Source organism: Doryrhamphus excisus, chromosome 1 (genome assembly GCF_030265055.1).
Source record: "Doryrhamphus excisus isolate RoL2022-K1 chromosome 1, RoL_Dexc_1.0, whole genome shotgun sequence".
In the NCBI taxonomy this organism is placed as follows: Eukaryota; Metazoa; Chordata; class Actinopteri; order Syngnathiformes; family Syngnathidae; genus Doryrhamphus; species Doryrhamphus excisus.
Genome location: NC_080466.1, coordinates 18,199,535 through 18,218,446, shown reverse-complemented (window position 1 = coordinate 18,218,446; position 18,912 = coordinate 18,199,535). Strand labels below are relative to the sequence as shown.

Below are 18,912 nucleotides of genomic sequence, written 5' to 3'. Positions count from 1 at the left end.
AAAACAGAGTACCCGGAGAAAACCCACTCATGCACGGGGAGAACAATCAAACTCCACACAGAGATGGCAGAGGGTGGAATTGAACTCTGGTAAATACACAATAATCACGTTCAGATTTCAGTTTATTTTCTGGTTTTTAGTTTCTGTTCAAGAACAGGTGAATTAAAGGACAGAATCGTCTATTCATACTAAACAGGCCCTATGCTATATTTGCAACTTATCTATACAGACGTATACATGGCCCTCGACTCTCAACCAATCACAACAGTTGAGTAGGAGTACTTGGAGACCATGAGGTAAAGAATGCAGATTTACATGTTACCCAACTGTCATGCTCGACTGGAATCCAGTATCATTGGTCCTAAAAGGCCCTGAAATAATCATCTGGAGGAAACTGTTGGAAGTAAATATTCATTCATTCATTTTCTATCGCTTTTCCTCACGAGGGTCGCGGGGGTGCTGGAGCCTATCCCAGCTCTCTTCTGGTACACCCTGGACTGGTGGCCAGCCAATCACAGGGCACATATAGACAAACAACCATTCACACTCACATTCATACCTATGGACAATTTGGAGTCGCTAATTAACCTAGCATGTTTTTGGAATGTGGGAAAAAAACAGAGTACCCGGAGAAAACCCACTCATGCACGGGGAGAACAATCAAACTCCACACAGAGATGGCAGAGGGTGGAATTGAACTCTGGTCTCCTAACTGTGAGGTCTGCGCGCTAACCACACGACCTCCAAAAGTTTGAGACACCCAAAAATATTCACAAAAATACATTTTATGAGGTTTATCTTGTGATGAAGACGGCAATCGGACATGGAGGAGAAGCGGCGACGGCAGCTTTGTACCCTGGAACGAGCTCCATAATTTTATCTAATTTCTGTCACTGGCAACTCTACAGTATTTGGCCCCATGGAGGGTTATTTAGCAGTCGCACTCAATTCACAAATGCACGGACAATAATAAGGCTTTGTCAAGGGAAATCTGTTGCAACTATGGACCATATGACCTCCTTCTTGTGAAACAATGAAGGGCAGACTCACATGTCCAGACACTTAAGTCTATTTCAATCAAGCAGCCTCTAGTTTCCAGCAGATAATGATAGTAAGTCAAATTCATACGTACGTATGCTAGTGCATCATTCTAAGTCATATCAGACATTTAAAAGTTTTTAAAAGTTCAACATCAAACCACATTTTCCTGATAGACTTTTTGATGTTTCTATTGTGCTCTCCCCAGTATTTTGTCATCAGTGGGTACTCAGCTTGACCTGAGGACACTGCGGGCTGTCCGAGTGCTCCGACCTCTTAAACTGGTGTCCGGAATTCCCAGTAAGTGTCTCTCCAAGGACAAAAATCCTTTAAGTTCAGGGTAGTTAGTTAAATACAATTAGGTACGCAGTTACAGCAGTTGTACTCATTACAAGTTGTCCTCCAGGCCTGCAGGTGGTGCTCAAGTCCATTATGAAGGCCATGATCCCGCTGCTGCAGATCGGCCTGCTGCTGTTCGTGGCCATCCTCATGTTCGCCATCATCGGCCTGGAGTTCTACATGGGGAAATTCCACACCACCTGCTATGATGAAATAACAGGTGAGTCACAAAGACGCCGACCGTATGTATGTATCACTGCATCCCCTCGCCGTTTGTGTCCCGCTAGGTGAGGTCGTGGACGAATTGCCGTGCGGCAGTAAGCCACCGTCCAGAATGTGTCCCAACGGCACAACGTGTCGAGACGGTTGGATCGGGCCCTACTACGGCATCACGCAGTTTGACAACATCCTGTTTGCTGTGCTCACCGTCTTCCAGTGCATCACCATGGAGGGCTGGACCGACATGCTGTATTACGTGAGTCCCTTTTACACTTGGAGCCATCCAAGGAATCGAGAACCAGTCAAGCCGAATGATCGTTCAAATCAAAGGCGTCTCACTTAAAAAAGTACAATGCAACCTTGGTTAGCGTCATTGGTTCATTTTCAATATTCCCCATCAGAAATGACTTAAATCCAATTAATCCATTCCAGAAAGCCAAAACATTGATAGTTTTACATGCAGAAAACAATGTGATATACATTTCAATACACATAAAGTGTGAAAAAAGGCATTCATGAGGATTTAAGCTTACTTTTACCGTCACTGAAGACCTGAAAAAAGTTCCTTTTTACTGCTTTCAGTTCTTTAGTAGGCTGCACGGCATTCAAGTGGTTAGCACGCAGACCTCACAGCTAGTAGACCCGAGTTCAATCCCACCCTCGGCCATCTCTGCGTGTGGTTTACTCCGGGTTAAAGACCGTTTTGGCAGGAAGCAGAAGTCAAAGGAAATACAGCTGGAATAGGTTCAGATTCTGGAAGATCTAGAATGTTTTCTGTGCTGGTTATTGTGTGTAGCTGCTCTATAGGAGTCCAAAAAATGAGCATAATAGGTCCCTTATAAGGGTTGCATGGCGGGCGAGTGGTTAGCACGCAGGCCTCACAGCTAGTTCGATTCCACCCTCTCTCACTGTGCGGACTTTGCATGTTCTCCCCGTGCATGCGTGGGTTTTGTCCGAGTACTCCGGTTTCCTCCCACATTCCAAAAACATGCTAGGTTAATTGGCGACTCCAAATTGTCCATAGGTATGAATGTGAGTGTGAATGGTTGTTTGTCTATATGTGCCCTGTGATTGGCTGGCGACCGATCCAGGGTGTACTCTGCCTCTCGCTCGAAGACAGCTGGGATAGTCTCCAGCACCCCCTGCGACCTTTGTGAGGATAAGCGGTAGAAATGAATGAATGAACATGAATGTAGGAACGTTTCAGGAAAATATCAGTTCCACACTAAAACAGTTTTTTTATGAAAACATGCATTTGAAGCATAACTTTCACTTTGACACTAAATATTTTTGCTTTTGTGACTAAATATCTAAACTATACCAACATAAACAACACAAAAAGGCTTGTTTTACATCAAAACACAAATGTTTACATTTGGAATAGACTATGTTTGAACTATGAACTATGAACTATGCTACTCCACGCCTTCCACTTTCTCCCTCCTGTCATGTGTGATTCTTCCATTCAAACGATCCAAATGCGCTCCTGTCACCTTGTGGACGTTTTTATGGCTTAAAATTTCTCCTAAAGTGAAATGCGTTCATGGAGAGACGTATGAAGACGTTGTTTGATCGGGCATTCGGGTTTATAAAAACGTGTCAATACGCCTTTTATAATCAGTAATCTTTTCGCTCAAACATTACCTCAAATGATCGAAACACCGAAAGTATCGATATTTTGATTTGAGGATCAATTTCATATTTCATTATCAATTCGCCCATGATTAAGTTGTGGACTGGAAATGGACTCTAGACTCAAACAGGTGAGACGAGATTCTCCTTTTTCTCTGCCATCATCATCTCGCTCCTGCTGTCTTTTTGTTTGCTCTCTTCCTCCCTCCCACCGCCTCCTCCTCCTCCTCTATTCTGGTCCGTCTGGTTCTATATTTAACGTCTTCTCTGATGGATGAAGGCTGACTTCGGCGTTCAGTCAGGAAGAAACCAATGAAAGTTTAATAGAGACAGGCGGCGTCCAAGCTCGGGTCGGAAGCCAGAACCGGCCTCCTCTCTATGACATATTTTTTTTTTCTTCTTGCGGTCTAATTGAGGACTATGATCCATTTTTTGGTGCCGTGACCCTATCAGCAGCCGTGTCAGACTTTACGGGTGAAAGTGGGTCACTTCGGAACACGTACTGAAGCCTGAGCTCCAACAGAACCACAAAATCCCTTGGAACCTCTGAGCATGTGTCATGGCTACAGGCTCCATACCCAGAAATGATATGAAACCAAAAACACCATAAGCTGCAGTTTTTTTTTCTTGAAATACATACGACTTTACAAGATATCAAAGTGACCCGTACATCCGTTTATTTTTGAGTGGCACTCAGTGGAAAAAAGCTGCAAGATCAAAAACAAATGAAAAAGAAAGTCCGGCAAATGCCTAAAACCACGTCTCCATGAACGCATTTCATTTTCAGAGAAATTTTAAGCCATAAAAACGTCCACAAGGTGGCAGAAGCACATTTGGATTGTTTGAATGGAAGAATGACACATGACAGGAGGGAGGAAGTGGAATGCGTGGAGTAGCATAGTTCATAGTTCATGGTTCAGACGAGGTCTATTCCAAATAGGAACATTTGTGTTTTGATACAAATCAAGCCTTTTTGTGTTGTTTATGTTGGTGTAGTTTAGATATTTAGTCACAAAAGCAAAAATATTTGTGTCAAAGTGAAAGTTATGCTTGAAATTATGTTTTCATAAAAAGCTGTTTTAGTCGGGAACTGATATTTTCCTGAAACGTTCCTACATTCATGTTCATTCATTCATTTTCTACCGCTTATCCTTACAAGGGTCGCAGGGGTGCTGGAGCCTATACCAGCTGTCTTCGGGCGAGAGGCAGGGTACACCCTGGACTGGTGGCCAGCCAATCACAGGGCACATATAGACAAACAACCATTCACACTCACATTCATACCCATGGACAATTTGGAGTGGCCAATTAACCTAGCATGTTTTTGGAATGTGGGAGGAAACCGGAGTACCCGGAGAAAACCCACGCATGCACGGGGAGAACATGCAAACTCCACTCAGAGATGGCCGAGGGTGGAATTGAACTCGGGTCTCCTAGCTGTGAGCCTGCGTGCTAACCACTCGCAGCCCCTAAAATAAACACAAGCCCCTTAAACAACTACATGAGGAAAATGCAGCAAATTCACAGCATAATGCGGAGGGTGTGGGGTTTCCTCCCACATTCCAAAAACATGCTAGGTTAATTGGCGACTCCAAATTGTCCATAGGTATGAATGTGAGTGTGAATGGTTGTTTGTCTATATGTACCCTGTGATTGGCTGGCCACCAGTCCAGGGTGTACCACTAATGAGGATAAGCGGCACAGAAAATGGATAGCTGTATAATATATTGGTAAAGTTGGCTATAGGGGTGTTATATCGTGTTTAGATGGCTCTAATCATTTTAAAACATTAATTTAGAAGATTGTAAACATGTTTTCTGTGCGGGTTGTGCTTTTTGCCCTTGCAGGAGGTAATAACCATGTGTGTATATTTTTCCCAAGTTTATCATATATATTTTTATGATACTTTCTTTGTTTAAGAGTGTTTTGTTGTAGCCTAAAAAAGTTGACTAAAGATGGCCGTGCCTGCAGAGCAACGATGTGGAGGGCAGCTCGTGGAACTGGATGTACTACATCCCCCTCATCATCATCGGCTCCTTCTTCATGCTCAACCTGGTGCTGGGTGTCCTCTCAGGGTAGGCCTTTTCCATCCCTTTCCCTGTCTTTCCGTTTCCTTCGCCGCCTAACATGCTGACGTTTTGCGTGGTCAAGTGAATTTGCCAAAGAGAGAGAGCGCGTGGAGAACAGGAGTGAGTTCCTCAAGCTGAGGCGGCAGCAACAGATCGAGCGCGAGCTCAACGGTTACCTGGAGTGGATCTGCAAAGCAGGTCAGCGCTCGCAGGGCCTGTTGCTATGGTAACGCGCCACAACGTGACACTGACGTCTCTTTCATGCTTCCAGAGGAGGTGATTCTGGCGGAGGAAGACACCACCGGGAACTTTGATGGTAACACATCATCGTCCTTTCCTCTTTCTCACTGTGAGGATGTGAACAACGACATTCTTCACTCATGCTAGGTTCCCGACGAAGGCCTACCATCAAAACCAAGAACAAGACGGAGCTGCTCAATACGGAGGAGGGCGAGGACAGCATGGGCGATGCTGTTGGTAGGAGACTCAGCGGCTCATGCTTTTTATTAGCAATGCTAATGCCAAAGCTAACATATGTCATCGTCCGTCTTTTAGGTTTCGCCCGATCCAGCATCAAGAGCGGCAAGGATGGCTCCACCTACAGCAAGAAGGAGCGACGGCTGCGATTTTTCATCCGAAAAATCGTAAAGACGCAAGCGTTCTACTGGACAGTGCTGTGTCTGGTCGGCCTGAACACCATTTGTGTGGCCGCCGTGCATTACAACCAGCCCGAGCTGCTCTCTGACTTCCTGTGTGAGTGCGCGCATGGCACGGCACGGCACGGCACGGCAGGGTCCATGAATATATCAGCACAATCACACAGTCAGCTATTGGTCCAGATTACAGTACACATACAGTATATCCATATACATACAGTATATCCATACACATACAGTATATCCATATACATACAGTATATCCATACACATACAGTATATCCACATACATACAGTATATCCATATACATACAGTATATCATATCCATACAGTATATCCATACCCATACAGTATATCCACACTGCATCGCAGCAGTGACTGCAACATCTCAATCAGATGCAACAACATGCGTCACGCCATATTTTGATACAAGCTGTGGTACCCGGTCTATCATCCATCCATGTCATCCATCCAACCATCCATCTCGTATTCCATCCGTCTCATCCAACAATCCATCCATCCATCCAACCATCCATCCATTTATTAAATCGGTTTGCGCTACACGCTAGATTTTTACGTCCATCCATCCATCCATCCATCTATCTTCAGTACTTATCCATCCAGCCATCTATCTACAGTACTTATCCATCCATCCAACCATCCATCCATTTATTCAATCGGTTGGCGCTACACGCTAGATTTCTACGTCCATCCATCCATCCGTCTATCTACAGTACTTATCCATCCATCCAGCCATCTATCTACAGTACTTATCCATCCATCCAGCCATCTATCTACAGTACTTATCCATCCAACCATCCATTCATTTATTAAATCGGTTGGCGCTAGACGCTAGATTTCTACGTCCATTCATAAATCCATCCATCTATCCATCCAATCATCCATCCATCTATCCATCCATCTATCTACAGTACTTATCCATCCATCTACAGTACTTTATCCATCCATCTACAGTACTAATGTATCTATCCATCCATCCATCTACAGTACTTATCCAACATCTATTCGTCCATCTATCCAACCAACCATTCATCTATTCATCCATCTACCCATCCAACCATTCTTCTATTCATCTATTAATCTAGCCAACACCTATCCATCCATCCATCCATCCACCCATCCATCCATCATCATCTATCAATCTGGCATCCATTCAAACGTCTTGTTCATCCATCCACCCATCCATGTGATCCATCCAACCATTCATCTATACATCAATCCATAATAATCTATACATCCCTCCAACATCCATCCATCTGTAAATCTGTCTATCCAACTGTCCTTCTATTCATCCCTAAATCTATTCATCCATCCATCCATGAATGTATTGATGCATCCATGCAGGGTCGCAGTATGTACTGTTGTGTTAGGTAGAGTACATTGTAAGACTATTTTCCCTGGCTTTGTGTTTCTTTGCAGTCTATGCAGAGTTTATCTTCCTTGGTTTGTTCATGTCTGAGATGCTGATCAAGATGTATGGCCTTGGCATCCAGCCATACTTCCACTCCTCATTCAACTGCTTTGACTGTGTGGTGAGTACACACACACACACACACACACAAAGAATTCTAATGTAAAACACAAAATATGTAAATGTATTGTGAGTGAAATTGAAATGATGTTTGCGTGTGCAGGTGATTGTGGGCAGCATCTTCGAGGTTGTTTGGGCCACCATCAAACCCGGCACATCCTTCGGGATCAGCGTCTTACGAGCGCTGAGACTTCTCCGAATCTTCAAGGTCACCAAGTAAGAGTCGTTTGCATCAGAAGTTCTTTCCCGATGTTCTGGCGCCGACTGTAGCGGCATTCCGCCGCTTCTTTGACGCTCCCTTCAGGAGAGATTTTAATTGGATTTGGCTCGGCTAGCGTTATGTTTTGTTGAGTGTTCTCCCAGCTCCTCACTTGGACTCATCTGACTGCAGAATGAGGCTTTTTTTTTGTTCTGTGTGGGTCAACATGAAGTGGCTTTGGGTTTTAGTGCCAGGATGAATGGTCCCATCACAGAAGCGGGCTAAAAATAAGCATCGTGTTTGCTCTATTGTTTGCCGTGGCAGCCTGCAGAGAGAGGAAAACAAATACACAATAATCACGTTCAGATTTCAGTTTATTTTCTGGTTTTTAGTTTCTGTTCAAGAACAGGTGAATTAAAGGACAGAATCGTCTATTCATACTAAACAGGCCCTATGCTATATTTGCAACTTATCTATACAGACGTATACATGGCCCTCGACTCTCAACCAATCACAACAGTTGAGTAGGAGTACTTGGAGACCATGAGGTAAAGAATGCAGATTTACATGTTACCCAACTGTCATGCTCGACTGGAATCCAGTATCATTGGTCCTAAAAGGCCCTGAAATAATCATCTGGAGGAAACTGTTGGAAGTAAATATTCATTCATTCATTCATTTTCTATCGCTTTTCCTCACGAGGGTCGCAGGGAGTGCTGGAGCCTATCCCAGCTGTCTTCGAGCGAGAGGCGGGGTACACCCTGGACTGGTCGCCAGCCAATCACAGGGCACATATAGACAAACAACCATTCACACTCACATTCATACCTATGGACAATTTGGAGTCGCCAATTAACCTAGCATGTTTTTGGAATGTGGGAGGAAACCGGAGTACCCGGAGAAAACCCACGCATGCACGGGTAGAATATGCAAACTCCCCACAGAGATGGCTGAGGGTGGAATTGAACCCGGGTCTCCTAGCTGTGATGTCTGTGCGCTAACCACTCGTCCGCCGTGCAGCCCGGAAGTAAACAAGTGAACACAATTTACGATCTGCTTATTCATTCATTCATTTTCTACCGCTTATCCTCACGAGGGTCGTGGGTGGGGTGCTGGAGCCTATCCCAGCTGTCTTCGGGCAAGAGGCGAGGTACACCCTGGAATGGTGGCCAGCCAATCACAGGGCACATATAGACAAAACCATTCACACTCACATTCATACCTATGGACAATTTGGAGTCGCCAATTAACCTAGCATGTTTTTGGAATGTGGGAGTAAACCAGAGTACCCGGAGAGAACCCACGCATGCACGGGGAGAACACGCACACTCCACACAGAGATGGCCGAGAGTGGGATTGAACTCGGGTTTCCTAGCTGTGAGGCCTGCACGCTACTCATCCTCCACTCATCCGCCATGCTTATATATGCTCAAATAAGGGATGTTCCCATTAGAGTTTTATGCTGCCGATACTGATCCCAATAATCCGTGAGTGAAATCGGCCGATACCAATCACACACATGCAGTGTAAATATTGAAAAAGAGTTGAAGAATGAGCATAATAGATCCCCTTTAAATGCTTTCCTTCCTCTCCTTCTTCTTTTACCTTCCTGCTCATCCTGGCTGTCAGGTACTGGGCTCCTTTGCGCAACCTTGTGGTGTCTTTGCTGAACTCCATGAAGTCCATCGTCAGCTTGCTCTTCCTCCTCTTCCTCTTCATCGTGGTCTTCGCCCTGCTGGGCATGCAGCTCTTTGGCGGACAGTCAGTGTTTTCAAAATTCACTCAGTTCTTCCTTCCTTTTCTTTTGTTGCTGCTGTGTGTCACTGTGTTCAGGCATTGTTTAGGTCAGTTTTTTTTCACGCCGTTGTTCGATTCCTCCGTCTCAGGTTCAACTTTGAGGATGGAACGCCACCCACCAACTTTGACACGTTTGCAGCAGCCATCATGACGGTGTTTCAGGTAGGACCATCTTCACTTGCTGTGTCTCCAATAAAATACAGTACACTCGAATAAGTACACTGTTTACATTTGCATTTGAAAATGTGGGTATTTTTACAGAAAAGAAGGGACATTCAATGACTCTAAGAAATCATTCTTGCCTGATTGGTGAATCCACTTTGATTTTTGACATAGATCTTGACGGGAGAGGACTGGAATATGGTGATGTACGACGGCATCGAGTCTCAGGGCGGGGTCAACGACAAGGGGATGGTTTTTTCCATTTTCTTCATCGTCCTCACCCTCTTTGGCAACTGTATCCTTGCTTCTGTAGCTGCAAATATGTGCATAAAAGCCCAACGAATTAAAAACGTCACATTTTGCCACTCTACCACTCTACCAGTGTTGGGCACATTACTTTAAAAAAAGTAGTTATAGTTACTAGTTACTTCTCCAAAAAAGTTACTAACTGAATTACTCCACTACAAAAGTAACTAGTTACCAGTAAAAATAACGATTGCATTACTCGCCCCCCAATTGAGGTTTGAATTTATTAGAGTCGACAGGTGTTTCTGTGGGTTTGAGTTGCTCACACAAGACGTGGACAAAGTTTATTTTCGGGGACATAATGTACATTCGACGTGTACATTTTTACCTTTGACCTCAACGAGGTTAAAGTAGTGTCTGTACTTCCATTTGGCTAACGCTGTCTTCTCACTAGAGTCCTCCTCACTTGCCATCTCTCGCTGTATCCACTATCCGACACTATTTCCACTATTTGGATGTGCTCTAAACACCCGCCCAACCAAGTTCTCTGATTGGCTGAAGACGCAATCTTAGCCAATCCTCATTGCTTATGTGCTTTAAACACCCGCCCACCTACTATGTTCTCTGATTAGCCGAAGATGCAATTTTACTAAACCTTAGCCAATCCTCATTGCTTATGTGCTCTAAACACCCGCCCACCCAAGTTCTCTGATTGGCTGAAGACGCAATCTTACTAAACCTTAGCCAATCCTCATTGCTTATGTGGTTATCTCACAATGCGGGGAACCCCTGTGTGTGTCTTTGCATTGCCAAAACAACATCAGTTTTCCTTAGCGTCCTCCACCACAGACACGCTGCTCAATGTCTTCTTGGCCATCGCCGTGGACAACCTGGCCAACGCCCAGGAGCTCACTAAGGTACAGGACCTGAACCTAATATTATTTTGTCCTTATTTGAAGGTTTGTCACTTTCCTTGCACTGTTTGGGGGATTCACGCAAAGGCAAACAACGAGATGTGCTAATAATTACAGTAAAGGTGTTGCATAGTATCAGCCTGTATGCTGTATTGGGTGCTTACTGGGACCTGAAAGCAACGCAACACAGCCACATGGCCGCAGATGAGCAGGAAGACACTCATCATTTGGTTTGCTGCGTCTTGCAAAGGTCCTCAGAAAAGTTTCTCCTCTCCTCTGACAGGACGAGGAAGAGCAAGAGGAGGCGGCCAATCAGAAGACGGCGCTGCAGAAAGCGAAGGAGGTGGCTGAGGTCAGCCCGCTGTCGGCCGCCAACCTGTCCATTGCTGCGTGAGTACACACTACACAAAGTGAGTACAAAATTTCATCAAGCGTCTTTATGGCAATATATCTTGGCAAGGGGCAATCCTTTAGAAAGTTGGATATATTTTAGAGTAGTCTGTGTACAGCTTGGACAACACTATAGATGTACTAGCTGCAGAAAAGGAGTCAACACACAGCCATTATTGTCAAAATCGTGAGTAGAAAAGGTAGCTGTGTCTTGTCTGCAGTCAAGCATGGTGGTGGTAGTAGTGTGCACGAGTGCTGCCGCCACCGCCGGATGGGCGCTTGTTGCGTTTGCATTCACCTTGCTTTTATATATTGGAATTTAAAGTGCTCATGACACCAAAAAGAAGTTTGAAAAACGCCACCTTGTTTGTGACATCACTGCCAAGCCATGTTTTGCAGTCCTGGCAACTTAAACTGTTCAGCAATTAAACAACACCAGCAGCACTCGTGCAGCCTTCAGACTGTGACGCTAAGATGCATGATACGCTGCATGCTGTTATGCCTCATTAAACGGCAAAAGAACAAGCAAAGGGGTGATGCGTGTGCTTCACAATGTCACAGTACTTGTTGGGGATTCATTTTTCCCCTCAATGCACCGCAGATCTCCAGTACCAGCAGCACTCGTGCACGCTACCTCCACCATGCTTGACTGGAGTTTGTCTTTCCAGCTATTTAATATCAGCTGCGTGTTGACTCATTTTCATTGTATAGTAAATCTGTACTCTATACAGCTGCACACGGACTACTCTAAAGCATGTTCAAGGTTCCTTTTGTAGAACTGTTCCTTGACAAGCTCTACTGCCATACCCTTGCTGAAATGGAAGGGTACTCACTTTCTTCAGATACTACACATACCGAACTCAAAACACGGACAACCGATCCCACCAGGGTCATTTCCGCCATATTACGCAATCTATACTTCCTGTTCTTTCCGTTCCAGCAAGGAGCAGCAGAAGAACCACGCCAAGGGCAGCAAGTCCGTGTGGGAGCAGCGTACCAGCGAGATTCGCCGGCAGAACCTGATGACGAGCCGCGAGGCCCTCTACAACGAACTGGAGCAGGATGACTGGAAGGTGGGGGAGGAGGGAGAGGAGGTGAGCACCCCCCCGCCCAGCCCCACCCCATCCCTTTTGAAGAGTCATACCTGTACACATATATATGCAGTCTACTCCTGATATATATGCTGGCTATTTGTCATTTTTCATTCACCTCTTAAAGGGACATGATCACCACTCATTACTGCTTTTGGCCACAAATGATCATGATGTCATAAACCACTTTTACAAAAAAAAAAAATCATAAAATCATGATGTTGAAGCAGCAACTTCATTTTGATGTTGTTTTCTACGTGTAATGGTGTGCAACGTGAAGCGAAATGTAGCACAAGCACTCCCTCGACTGACCTGCTTTTAAAAAGTTCTGCCTCATTCTGGGTCAGGCCGGGCCTTGGCAGACATTGGCGGTAATGTCCCTTTAAGCTGTCATGGCGCTCGCTGGAAGCCTGCGTGCTCGGCAGCGTTGCATTATTAACATGGGCCGTGCAGACGGGTCCAGAGCTGCACCCAGTTTAGAAGGATGAGTGGGCGGGGTCTGAGCGTGTCACGCACCGATCAGGAGTCGACTGGATATGACTCGGCAAAAATTTCACTTTTGGATATTTTGGTGGCTCTGCGAGGACTTGCCGCCATCTTTGTTTGCCGAATGGTGTATAGCTGTGACTTGTTGGGTGGAGCTGGGTGGATGGGGGTCGAGGGTTCCATTTACTGCGACGGCACACCTGCACACATTCAACCTGCATGACTTTCAACCAGGGAATAAGAAATCTTTTCTTTATTCCTGCTCATACATGCTTTCTTTCATGTCTTTCATGTTTATTCTTATTTTTAATGATGCTGCAGTGCACGGTTTACTACCCACTTCACCACTGAAACAGTCAATGAGTGTTTGGTGAAGATCAATTGAAGATTGAAGCTAGCAAGTGTCGTTTTCTGGTCCTCCCTTCCAGGTGTCGTACCCACGAAAAGGACGTGGGGACATGAAGACCCACTTGGACCGGCCACTGGTGGTCAACCCGCAGGACAACCGCAACAACAACACCAACAAGACCCCGCCGGGAAAGCTGCCTCTGGACCAAGAGTACAGGCAGCAGGACCTGGACCACAGCCACCGTGCGGCCCACCACCATCATCACCACCACCACCATCACCATCATCATCATCACCACCAGAAGGCCGCTGGAACTGAAACGCCCGGCCCGAACCAACCTGCGTGCGGAGGCGCCAACATGGACCAAGAGTCCAGCAACCAGGAGGCTGGACTCGGGGAGGAGAGGCACGGTCACAGGAGCCACCGGGGTCACCGGCACAGGAACAGAGACGGAAGGGAAGCTTGTAGCGTGTCACCGCGCCACGGCGGGGATGCCAGCGAGGGACACAACGAGCACCGGAGGGCCAGGCAGCACCGCAAGGCCGCCAGGGAGGGGGAGCCCGGCAGGAGGCACAGGTCCAAGGGAGCTGAGGGGGAGGTTGAGAAGGGCGAAGACGGGGAGGGTCGGAAGACCAGGCGGCATCGTCATGGCAACCAGGAGAGAAGCAGAGGACACCGCTCCAGAAAGTGAGTCAACAAAGACCGACCGTAACTATCTCTATTTTAGCGATTATGAATGGCTGTATGTTTGTCTATATGTGCCCTGTGATTGGCTGGCCACCAGTCCAGGGTGTACCCCGCCTCTCGCCCGAAGACAGCTGGGATAGGCTCCAGCATCCCCCGCGACCCTTGTGAGGAAAAAGCGATAGAAAATGAATGAATGGCTGTATGGGAGCAATGCACGTATTAAGACTAGCTAAATGCTTTGTGATTGGCTAGACAATAGTTGGCAAGTCTTATGACGGGCTGGACTATAGCAGGTAAGGTTGGATGGATGGAAGAATCAAATGTCATTCTTCACCCCAGGGAGCACCACAGCACCGGGGCCAGCCTTTCCACCACGCGGCCCATCCAGCAACACAACGAGGACCTGGACAACCTCCGCAACAACAGCAAGCTCGCCAGTCGACCTTACGACCTGCCGCCGGACCACCCCGACAACGTCAACAACCTGCTGAACTGCTGCGACGCCGACACCCACACCCTTCTCCACAGCATGGACAGTCTGATTCTGAGCAGCATGGCCAAACCCGACTACACCAGCATCGACATGCCGCCCGTCTACCCGTACCCGTCCACCAACGCCATCCTGCAAGGTGAGCCCCTTTTCGGCCCTCTGGAGCTTTTCCAGCGCTTCAACGTCTCTGTGTTGCCTCTCAGTGAACAAGAACGCCAACACGGACCAGAAGAAAAACGAAGAGAAGAAGGAAGACGACGACGACGGGGGAGACGAAGACGGACCGAAGCCCATGCCTCCTTACAGCTCCTGCTTCATCATGTCCACAACCAACCCGTGAGTGATGCCGATCATGATGCCTTCATGTCCATCCCGCCCTGAAACTCAACTCTTCCCTTTGTGGTTCTCCAGGTTCCGGAAGTGCTGCCACTACATCCTGACACTCAAATACTTTGAGTTCAGCATCCTGTCCGTCATCGCTATGAGCAGTATCGCGCTCGCCGCGGAAGACCCGGTGTCGCCAGATTCACCTCAGAACAACGTGAGAATTACTCTATTATATGTAATATAATAATAGTAATATAGTAATATAATATAATTCTATCAAGTTGAATTTTTACAAATTATGACCGTATTTTTTGGACTATAAATCACACTTTATTTCTAAGGTTGGCTGTTCCTGTGACTTATACTCCAGAGCGACATAGAGTTACATAAACACTGGACACCTTTTCTGTTCATGTTTATTTTTGTGTAGCTGAATAACCATTGTGTTAGCATATCTTACACATATTCAGCCTGTTCTCTATTCTTTTATTATTGTTAGAACTTGCCTTCCAAGAGGACGTAATGTCTGTTTTGGTCAAGTAGTTGGTAAAATAAATTATCCCGCAAAAAATGTGACTTATACTCCAGTGTGACTTATGTATGTTTTTATTTATGTACCTAATTATGCATTTTTGGCCTTGTGCGATTTATACTAAGGAGTGACTTATAGTCCATAAAATACAGTATATTTAGTTACATTTATCCCAAAATGGAATTTGACCTCCATGAGGGGGGCAATGTTTGTCCCTTGCGGAAACTGCTCAAAGCTGCAAGCAGGCACAAGGTGCATCCACCATATCACACACAGAATATCATTCATTCAGACCAAACTATGCATGAATGTATTGAAATATATATCACAATCGAAAATACTACTGAGTTATATGCTTGTCACGGCTATGCTAACTACATTTCATCCACAGGTGCTGCGCTATTTTGACTACGTCTTCACGGGCGTATTCACTTTTGAAATGCTGATCAAGGTGTGTGTCACTGCTTTGATCTCTATCTACTGTTGGAAGTACTGTGTTTCATCAGGTCTTTCATCAGATTAGTCACACCAGTTTTCAATATCGGACATCCATAATCCTTACAGAAAAAGATGTCAAATTGGCCATCGACTGGGGCCATGTGAAATATAATACATATTAATCAATAATTCATTAATATAATAAAATAAAAATAAGAAAAACTTATCCCGTAACCAGCAAAGTCACATGACCACACCATCAAGTATGTTGCCATGGCGACTGAACATGCTCCGTGTCTTCCAGATGGTGGTGCTGGGCTTGTTTCTCCACCAGGGCTCCTACTTCCGTGACCTGTGGAACATTCTGGACTTTATAGTGGTTAGTGGTGCTCTGGTGGCCTTCGCCTTCACGTAAGTAACCAACATCCCCACCCTCCAACCCCCTACCGTCACCACCACCCTCCCACCACCAAACACACCAGACACATCTGCAGAAAGACCCTTGCAGCCGCCATGTTGGCTGGACAATGTTGGTCCTTGTTATTGCTTTGTCAACCCCGAGCAGATCACCAACCCCTTCCTGTTTCTTCTGATGACATCCCTTCTTCATGTCTGTTAGATGCTGCTTCTCAATTAACCAAGGGACATTGTATCAGCTGGTCTTTCTCAGCGTCCTCCACCATCATCGGCATATCATGCATAACCACACTCTCTCTCAATTAAAAAAAAACCCACAAATTTGACTAACATGAAGTTTTAAGTTCACTTAAGTCTTTTCTTTAATACCATGCAAATGAAAACATTCACTTCTGTATACCAAGATAATTCCAAAGAATACATACGAAGCACAGAATACGCTTATTGGCTATAGGCTATATTCCACTTGAATCCTCTAGGTGGTGGTAATGGACATTATACAGTGATTAAACCCTATAACAGGGGTGTCCAAAGTGCGACCCCGAGGCCATTTGCGGCCTGCTGCTGTTTTTTATTGGCTCGTGTAACATTCTAAAAATATAACTTAACAATAACAAATTTTAAAAAAACACTGCAAAGGCAAAAATGGAAAAATCTGCAGTAATATAATGAGAACAAGCAGTGTAACAATATTATGAAGAAAAATAATAAAAGTTGCAATTTTTGGAAAATTAGGTTGTATAAAAATATTAAAAATATAGAAATTAAGTAAAAATATTGTAGGAATAAAGTAACAAATAATTACAACAAGAAAATGTACAAGAGGTTAGTTTGAACAATAAAAAAACAGTGAAAACATGACTGTAATTTTACAAGAATAAAGTCAAAATATTGAGAGAAAAAAGCCCTATTCTAACAATAAAAAGTTGCATTTTTACGAGAATAAACTTGTAATATTCCAAAGAAAAACAGTAATTTTAAAAAAATGTATATATTTTTGAATATTATGAGAAACAAACAAAACCAGATAAAGTTGTCATTTTTGGAAAATTTAGATTACAAAGTTAAAATTACAAACCAATTAAAACCAACAAATATAAAAATATAGACAACGTTTTAGCATTACATTTTGCTTGGTGGAGGTAATAATCTAACCAATGCCATTTAATACTACTAACACTTGAGTGTCATCTTGGAGACCTTTAGGGACCCTAAGGGGGCGCCTTGAGGAATCTCCATCACCACCATCATCTACCATCGTCAGTCTCCACCACATCCTCACGTCACTCGTCCTGTAACTGTCTGACCTCTGTTAAGCACCGCCTACTCACTATCTCCTCCCACTCTCCTTGGCCCCACCCCTTCTCCCCCTCCTCCACACCCGACAACCCATGCTGCTCTGATATTCCCGCCAAACAGGCCGTGAGTCATCCCGTCCTCTCTACTTGCATTTTTATTACCATATCATGACTCCGCCCCCTCCGCTCCCTCTTTGGCCCCTCCCACTTCCTACTAGGCACTTCACCTTGATATCGTTAGTACACGTTGCACTTGTCGTGGGTTGTAGTCGTGACGTACAGCAAAGCGAGTAGCATTGCCGACATCCGTTGGCCCTCCTGCCAGTGTGAACATTTGCAAAATCTTCCAAAATGTTAACTACCTCATTTTTGAATATCATATCACCTTTTCATAACATATTCTTTTTAATTAAGGACTGAAAATAATTGGGCTGGTTTAGTGAACCTTACTGAACTTATGAAAGTAAGTCTCTGGGACCATAAATTACATTAAAAGTTCCATTTTTATGGCACTTTCATTCATGCACTCTCTCACTCAGTCTTTTCAAGAATAACCATGTCGATGCCCATGAAAGTACAGATATCATCCAAGGACATTCACTACTCGTTTGCATCAGCACCAATTCATAATAATTCAAAGCTGTTCTGCAGAAATGGAGGTTAATGCAGCCGACTCCTTCTTCTGTGAAAATATCAGTGTGACATCACAATGATATTTTTATATTGTTTTATCACATACTACAGTATTAATTGGCCCTGTACCCTAGAAACTGCCCATGAATGATACGGGAAAAAGTCGAAATGATACTGTGTCAAAGCCCAGGGCAGTGATACTGATAAAATATAGAGTTCAACCATGTCCAGTATCAGCCCCCGTAGCTGTCCACTCAGAGCGCGCTGCTCTGGTATCATTCCCGTGAAACAACCAATCAGAGAACAGCGCACAAGCCCAGGTCATGAAGTGGGCTCCTGGGCTTAACTATAAATATTCCTAGTGCTTCTCCAGTCACCAAAAAACCCAAACTTGATTAATGGAACTTTAATTGTCAGACATTGATAAGATTGTTGATATATTTTTGCAATTATTGTATTTACACTGTTTAGATATAATATAATTTTCTGGAAACAAAATGGTCTTTTGATTAAATAGCCCATGATTAAATAGTATGTGATAATTATAGGTTATGGCGACCTTCGGTCTCGGGCTGATACTGACAATTGGGGGCATGCTACCTGGCCTGATACCAGACAAACCATGTGATGATCTTATTATCACGTACTATTTAATCAAAAGACTATTTTGTTTCCAGAATTTTTTCAGTTTATTACATGTATTATATCTAAACAGTGTAAACACAATAATTGCAAAAATATTTCAACAATAATATTTTATCAACAGTCTTATCTTATCAATGTCTGACAATTAAAGTTCCATTAATCAAGTTTGGGTTTTTTGGTGACTGGAGAAGCACTAGGCACTAAGCACTTGTGCGCTGTTCTCTGATTGGTTGTTTCACGGGAATGATACCAGAGCAGCGCGCTCTGAGTGGACAGCTACGGGGGCTGATACTGGACATGGTTAA

At 44.6% G+C, this 18,912-nt stretch overlaps 1 protein-coding gene across 16 annotated transcripts in view; it reads left to right on the top strand.

The window, feature by feature from the left end:
- Positions 1-18,912, top strand: part of cacna1ab (calcium channel, voltage-dependent, P/Q type, alpha 1A subunit, b) — a 90,906-nt gene that overhangs the window by 26,795 nt on the left and 45,199 nt on the right. For 12 of the 16 annotated variants that reach the window (XM_058065313.1, XM_058065312.1, XM_058065318.1 and 9 more), the window contains exons 4-25: positions 1,247-1,338; positions 1,445-1,597; positions 1,665-1,852; positions 5,200-5,303; positions 5,380-5,495; positions 5,569-5,613; positions 5,685-5,774; positions 5,853-6,050; positions 7,395-7,507; positions 7,610-7,722; positions 9,335-9,466; positions 9,592-9,664; positions 9,839-9,959; positions 10,760-10,827; positions 11,108-11,214; positions 12,155-12,308; positions 13,220-13,827; positions 14,167-14,456; positions 14,521-14,653; positions 14,729-14,858; positions 15,568-15,627; positions 15,919-16,025. In XM_058065313.1, coding sequence (XP_057921296.1) covers positions 1,247-1,338; positions 1,445-1,597; positions 1,665-1,852; positions 5,200-5,303; positions 5,380-5,495; positions 5,569-5,613; positions 5,685-5,774; positions 5,853-6,050; positions 7,395-7,507; positions 7,610-7,722; positions 9,335-9,466; positions 9,592-9,664; positions 9,839-9,959; positions 10,760-10,827; positions 11,108-11,214; positions 12,155-12,308; positions 13,220-13,827; positions 14,167-14,456; positions 14,521-14,653; positions 14,729-14,858; positions 15,568-15,627; positions 15,919-16,025 — 3,195 coding nt within the window. The remainder of the gene's footprint in view (positions 1-1,246; positions 1,339-1,444; positions 1,598-1,664; positions 1,853-5,199; positions 5,304-5,379; positions 5,496-5,568; positions 5,614-5,684; positions 5,775-5,852; positions 6,051-7,394; positions 7,508-7,609; positions 7,723-9,334; positions 9,467-9,591; positions 9,665-9,838; positions 9,960-10,759; positions 10,828-11,107; positions 11,215-12,154; positions 12,309-13,219; positions 13,828-14,166; positions 14,457-14,520; positions 14,654-14,728; positions 14,859-15,567; positions 15,628-15,918; positions 16,026-18,912) is intronic. The other 4 variants (XM_058065315.1, XM_058065327.1, XM_058065326.1 and 1 more) reach the window with 2 other exon arrangements.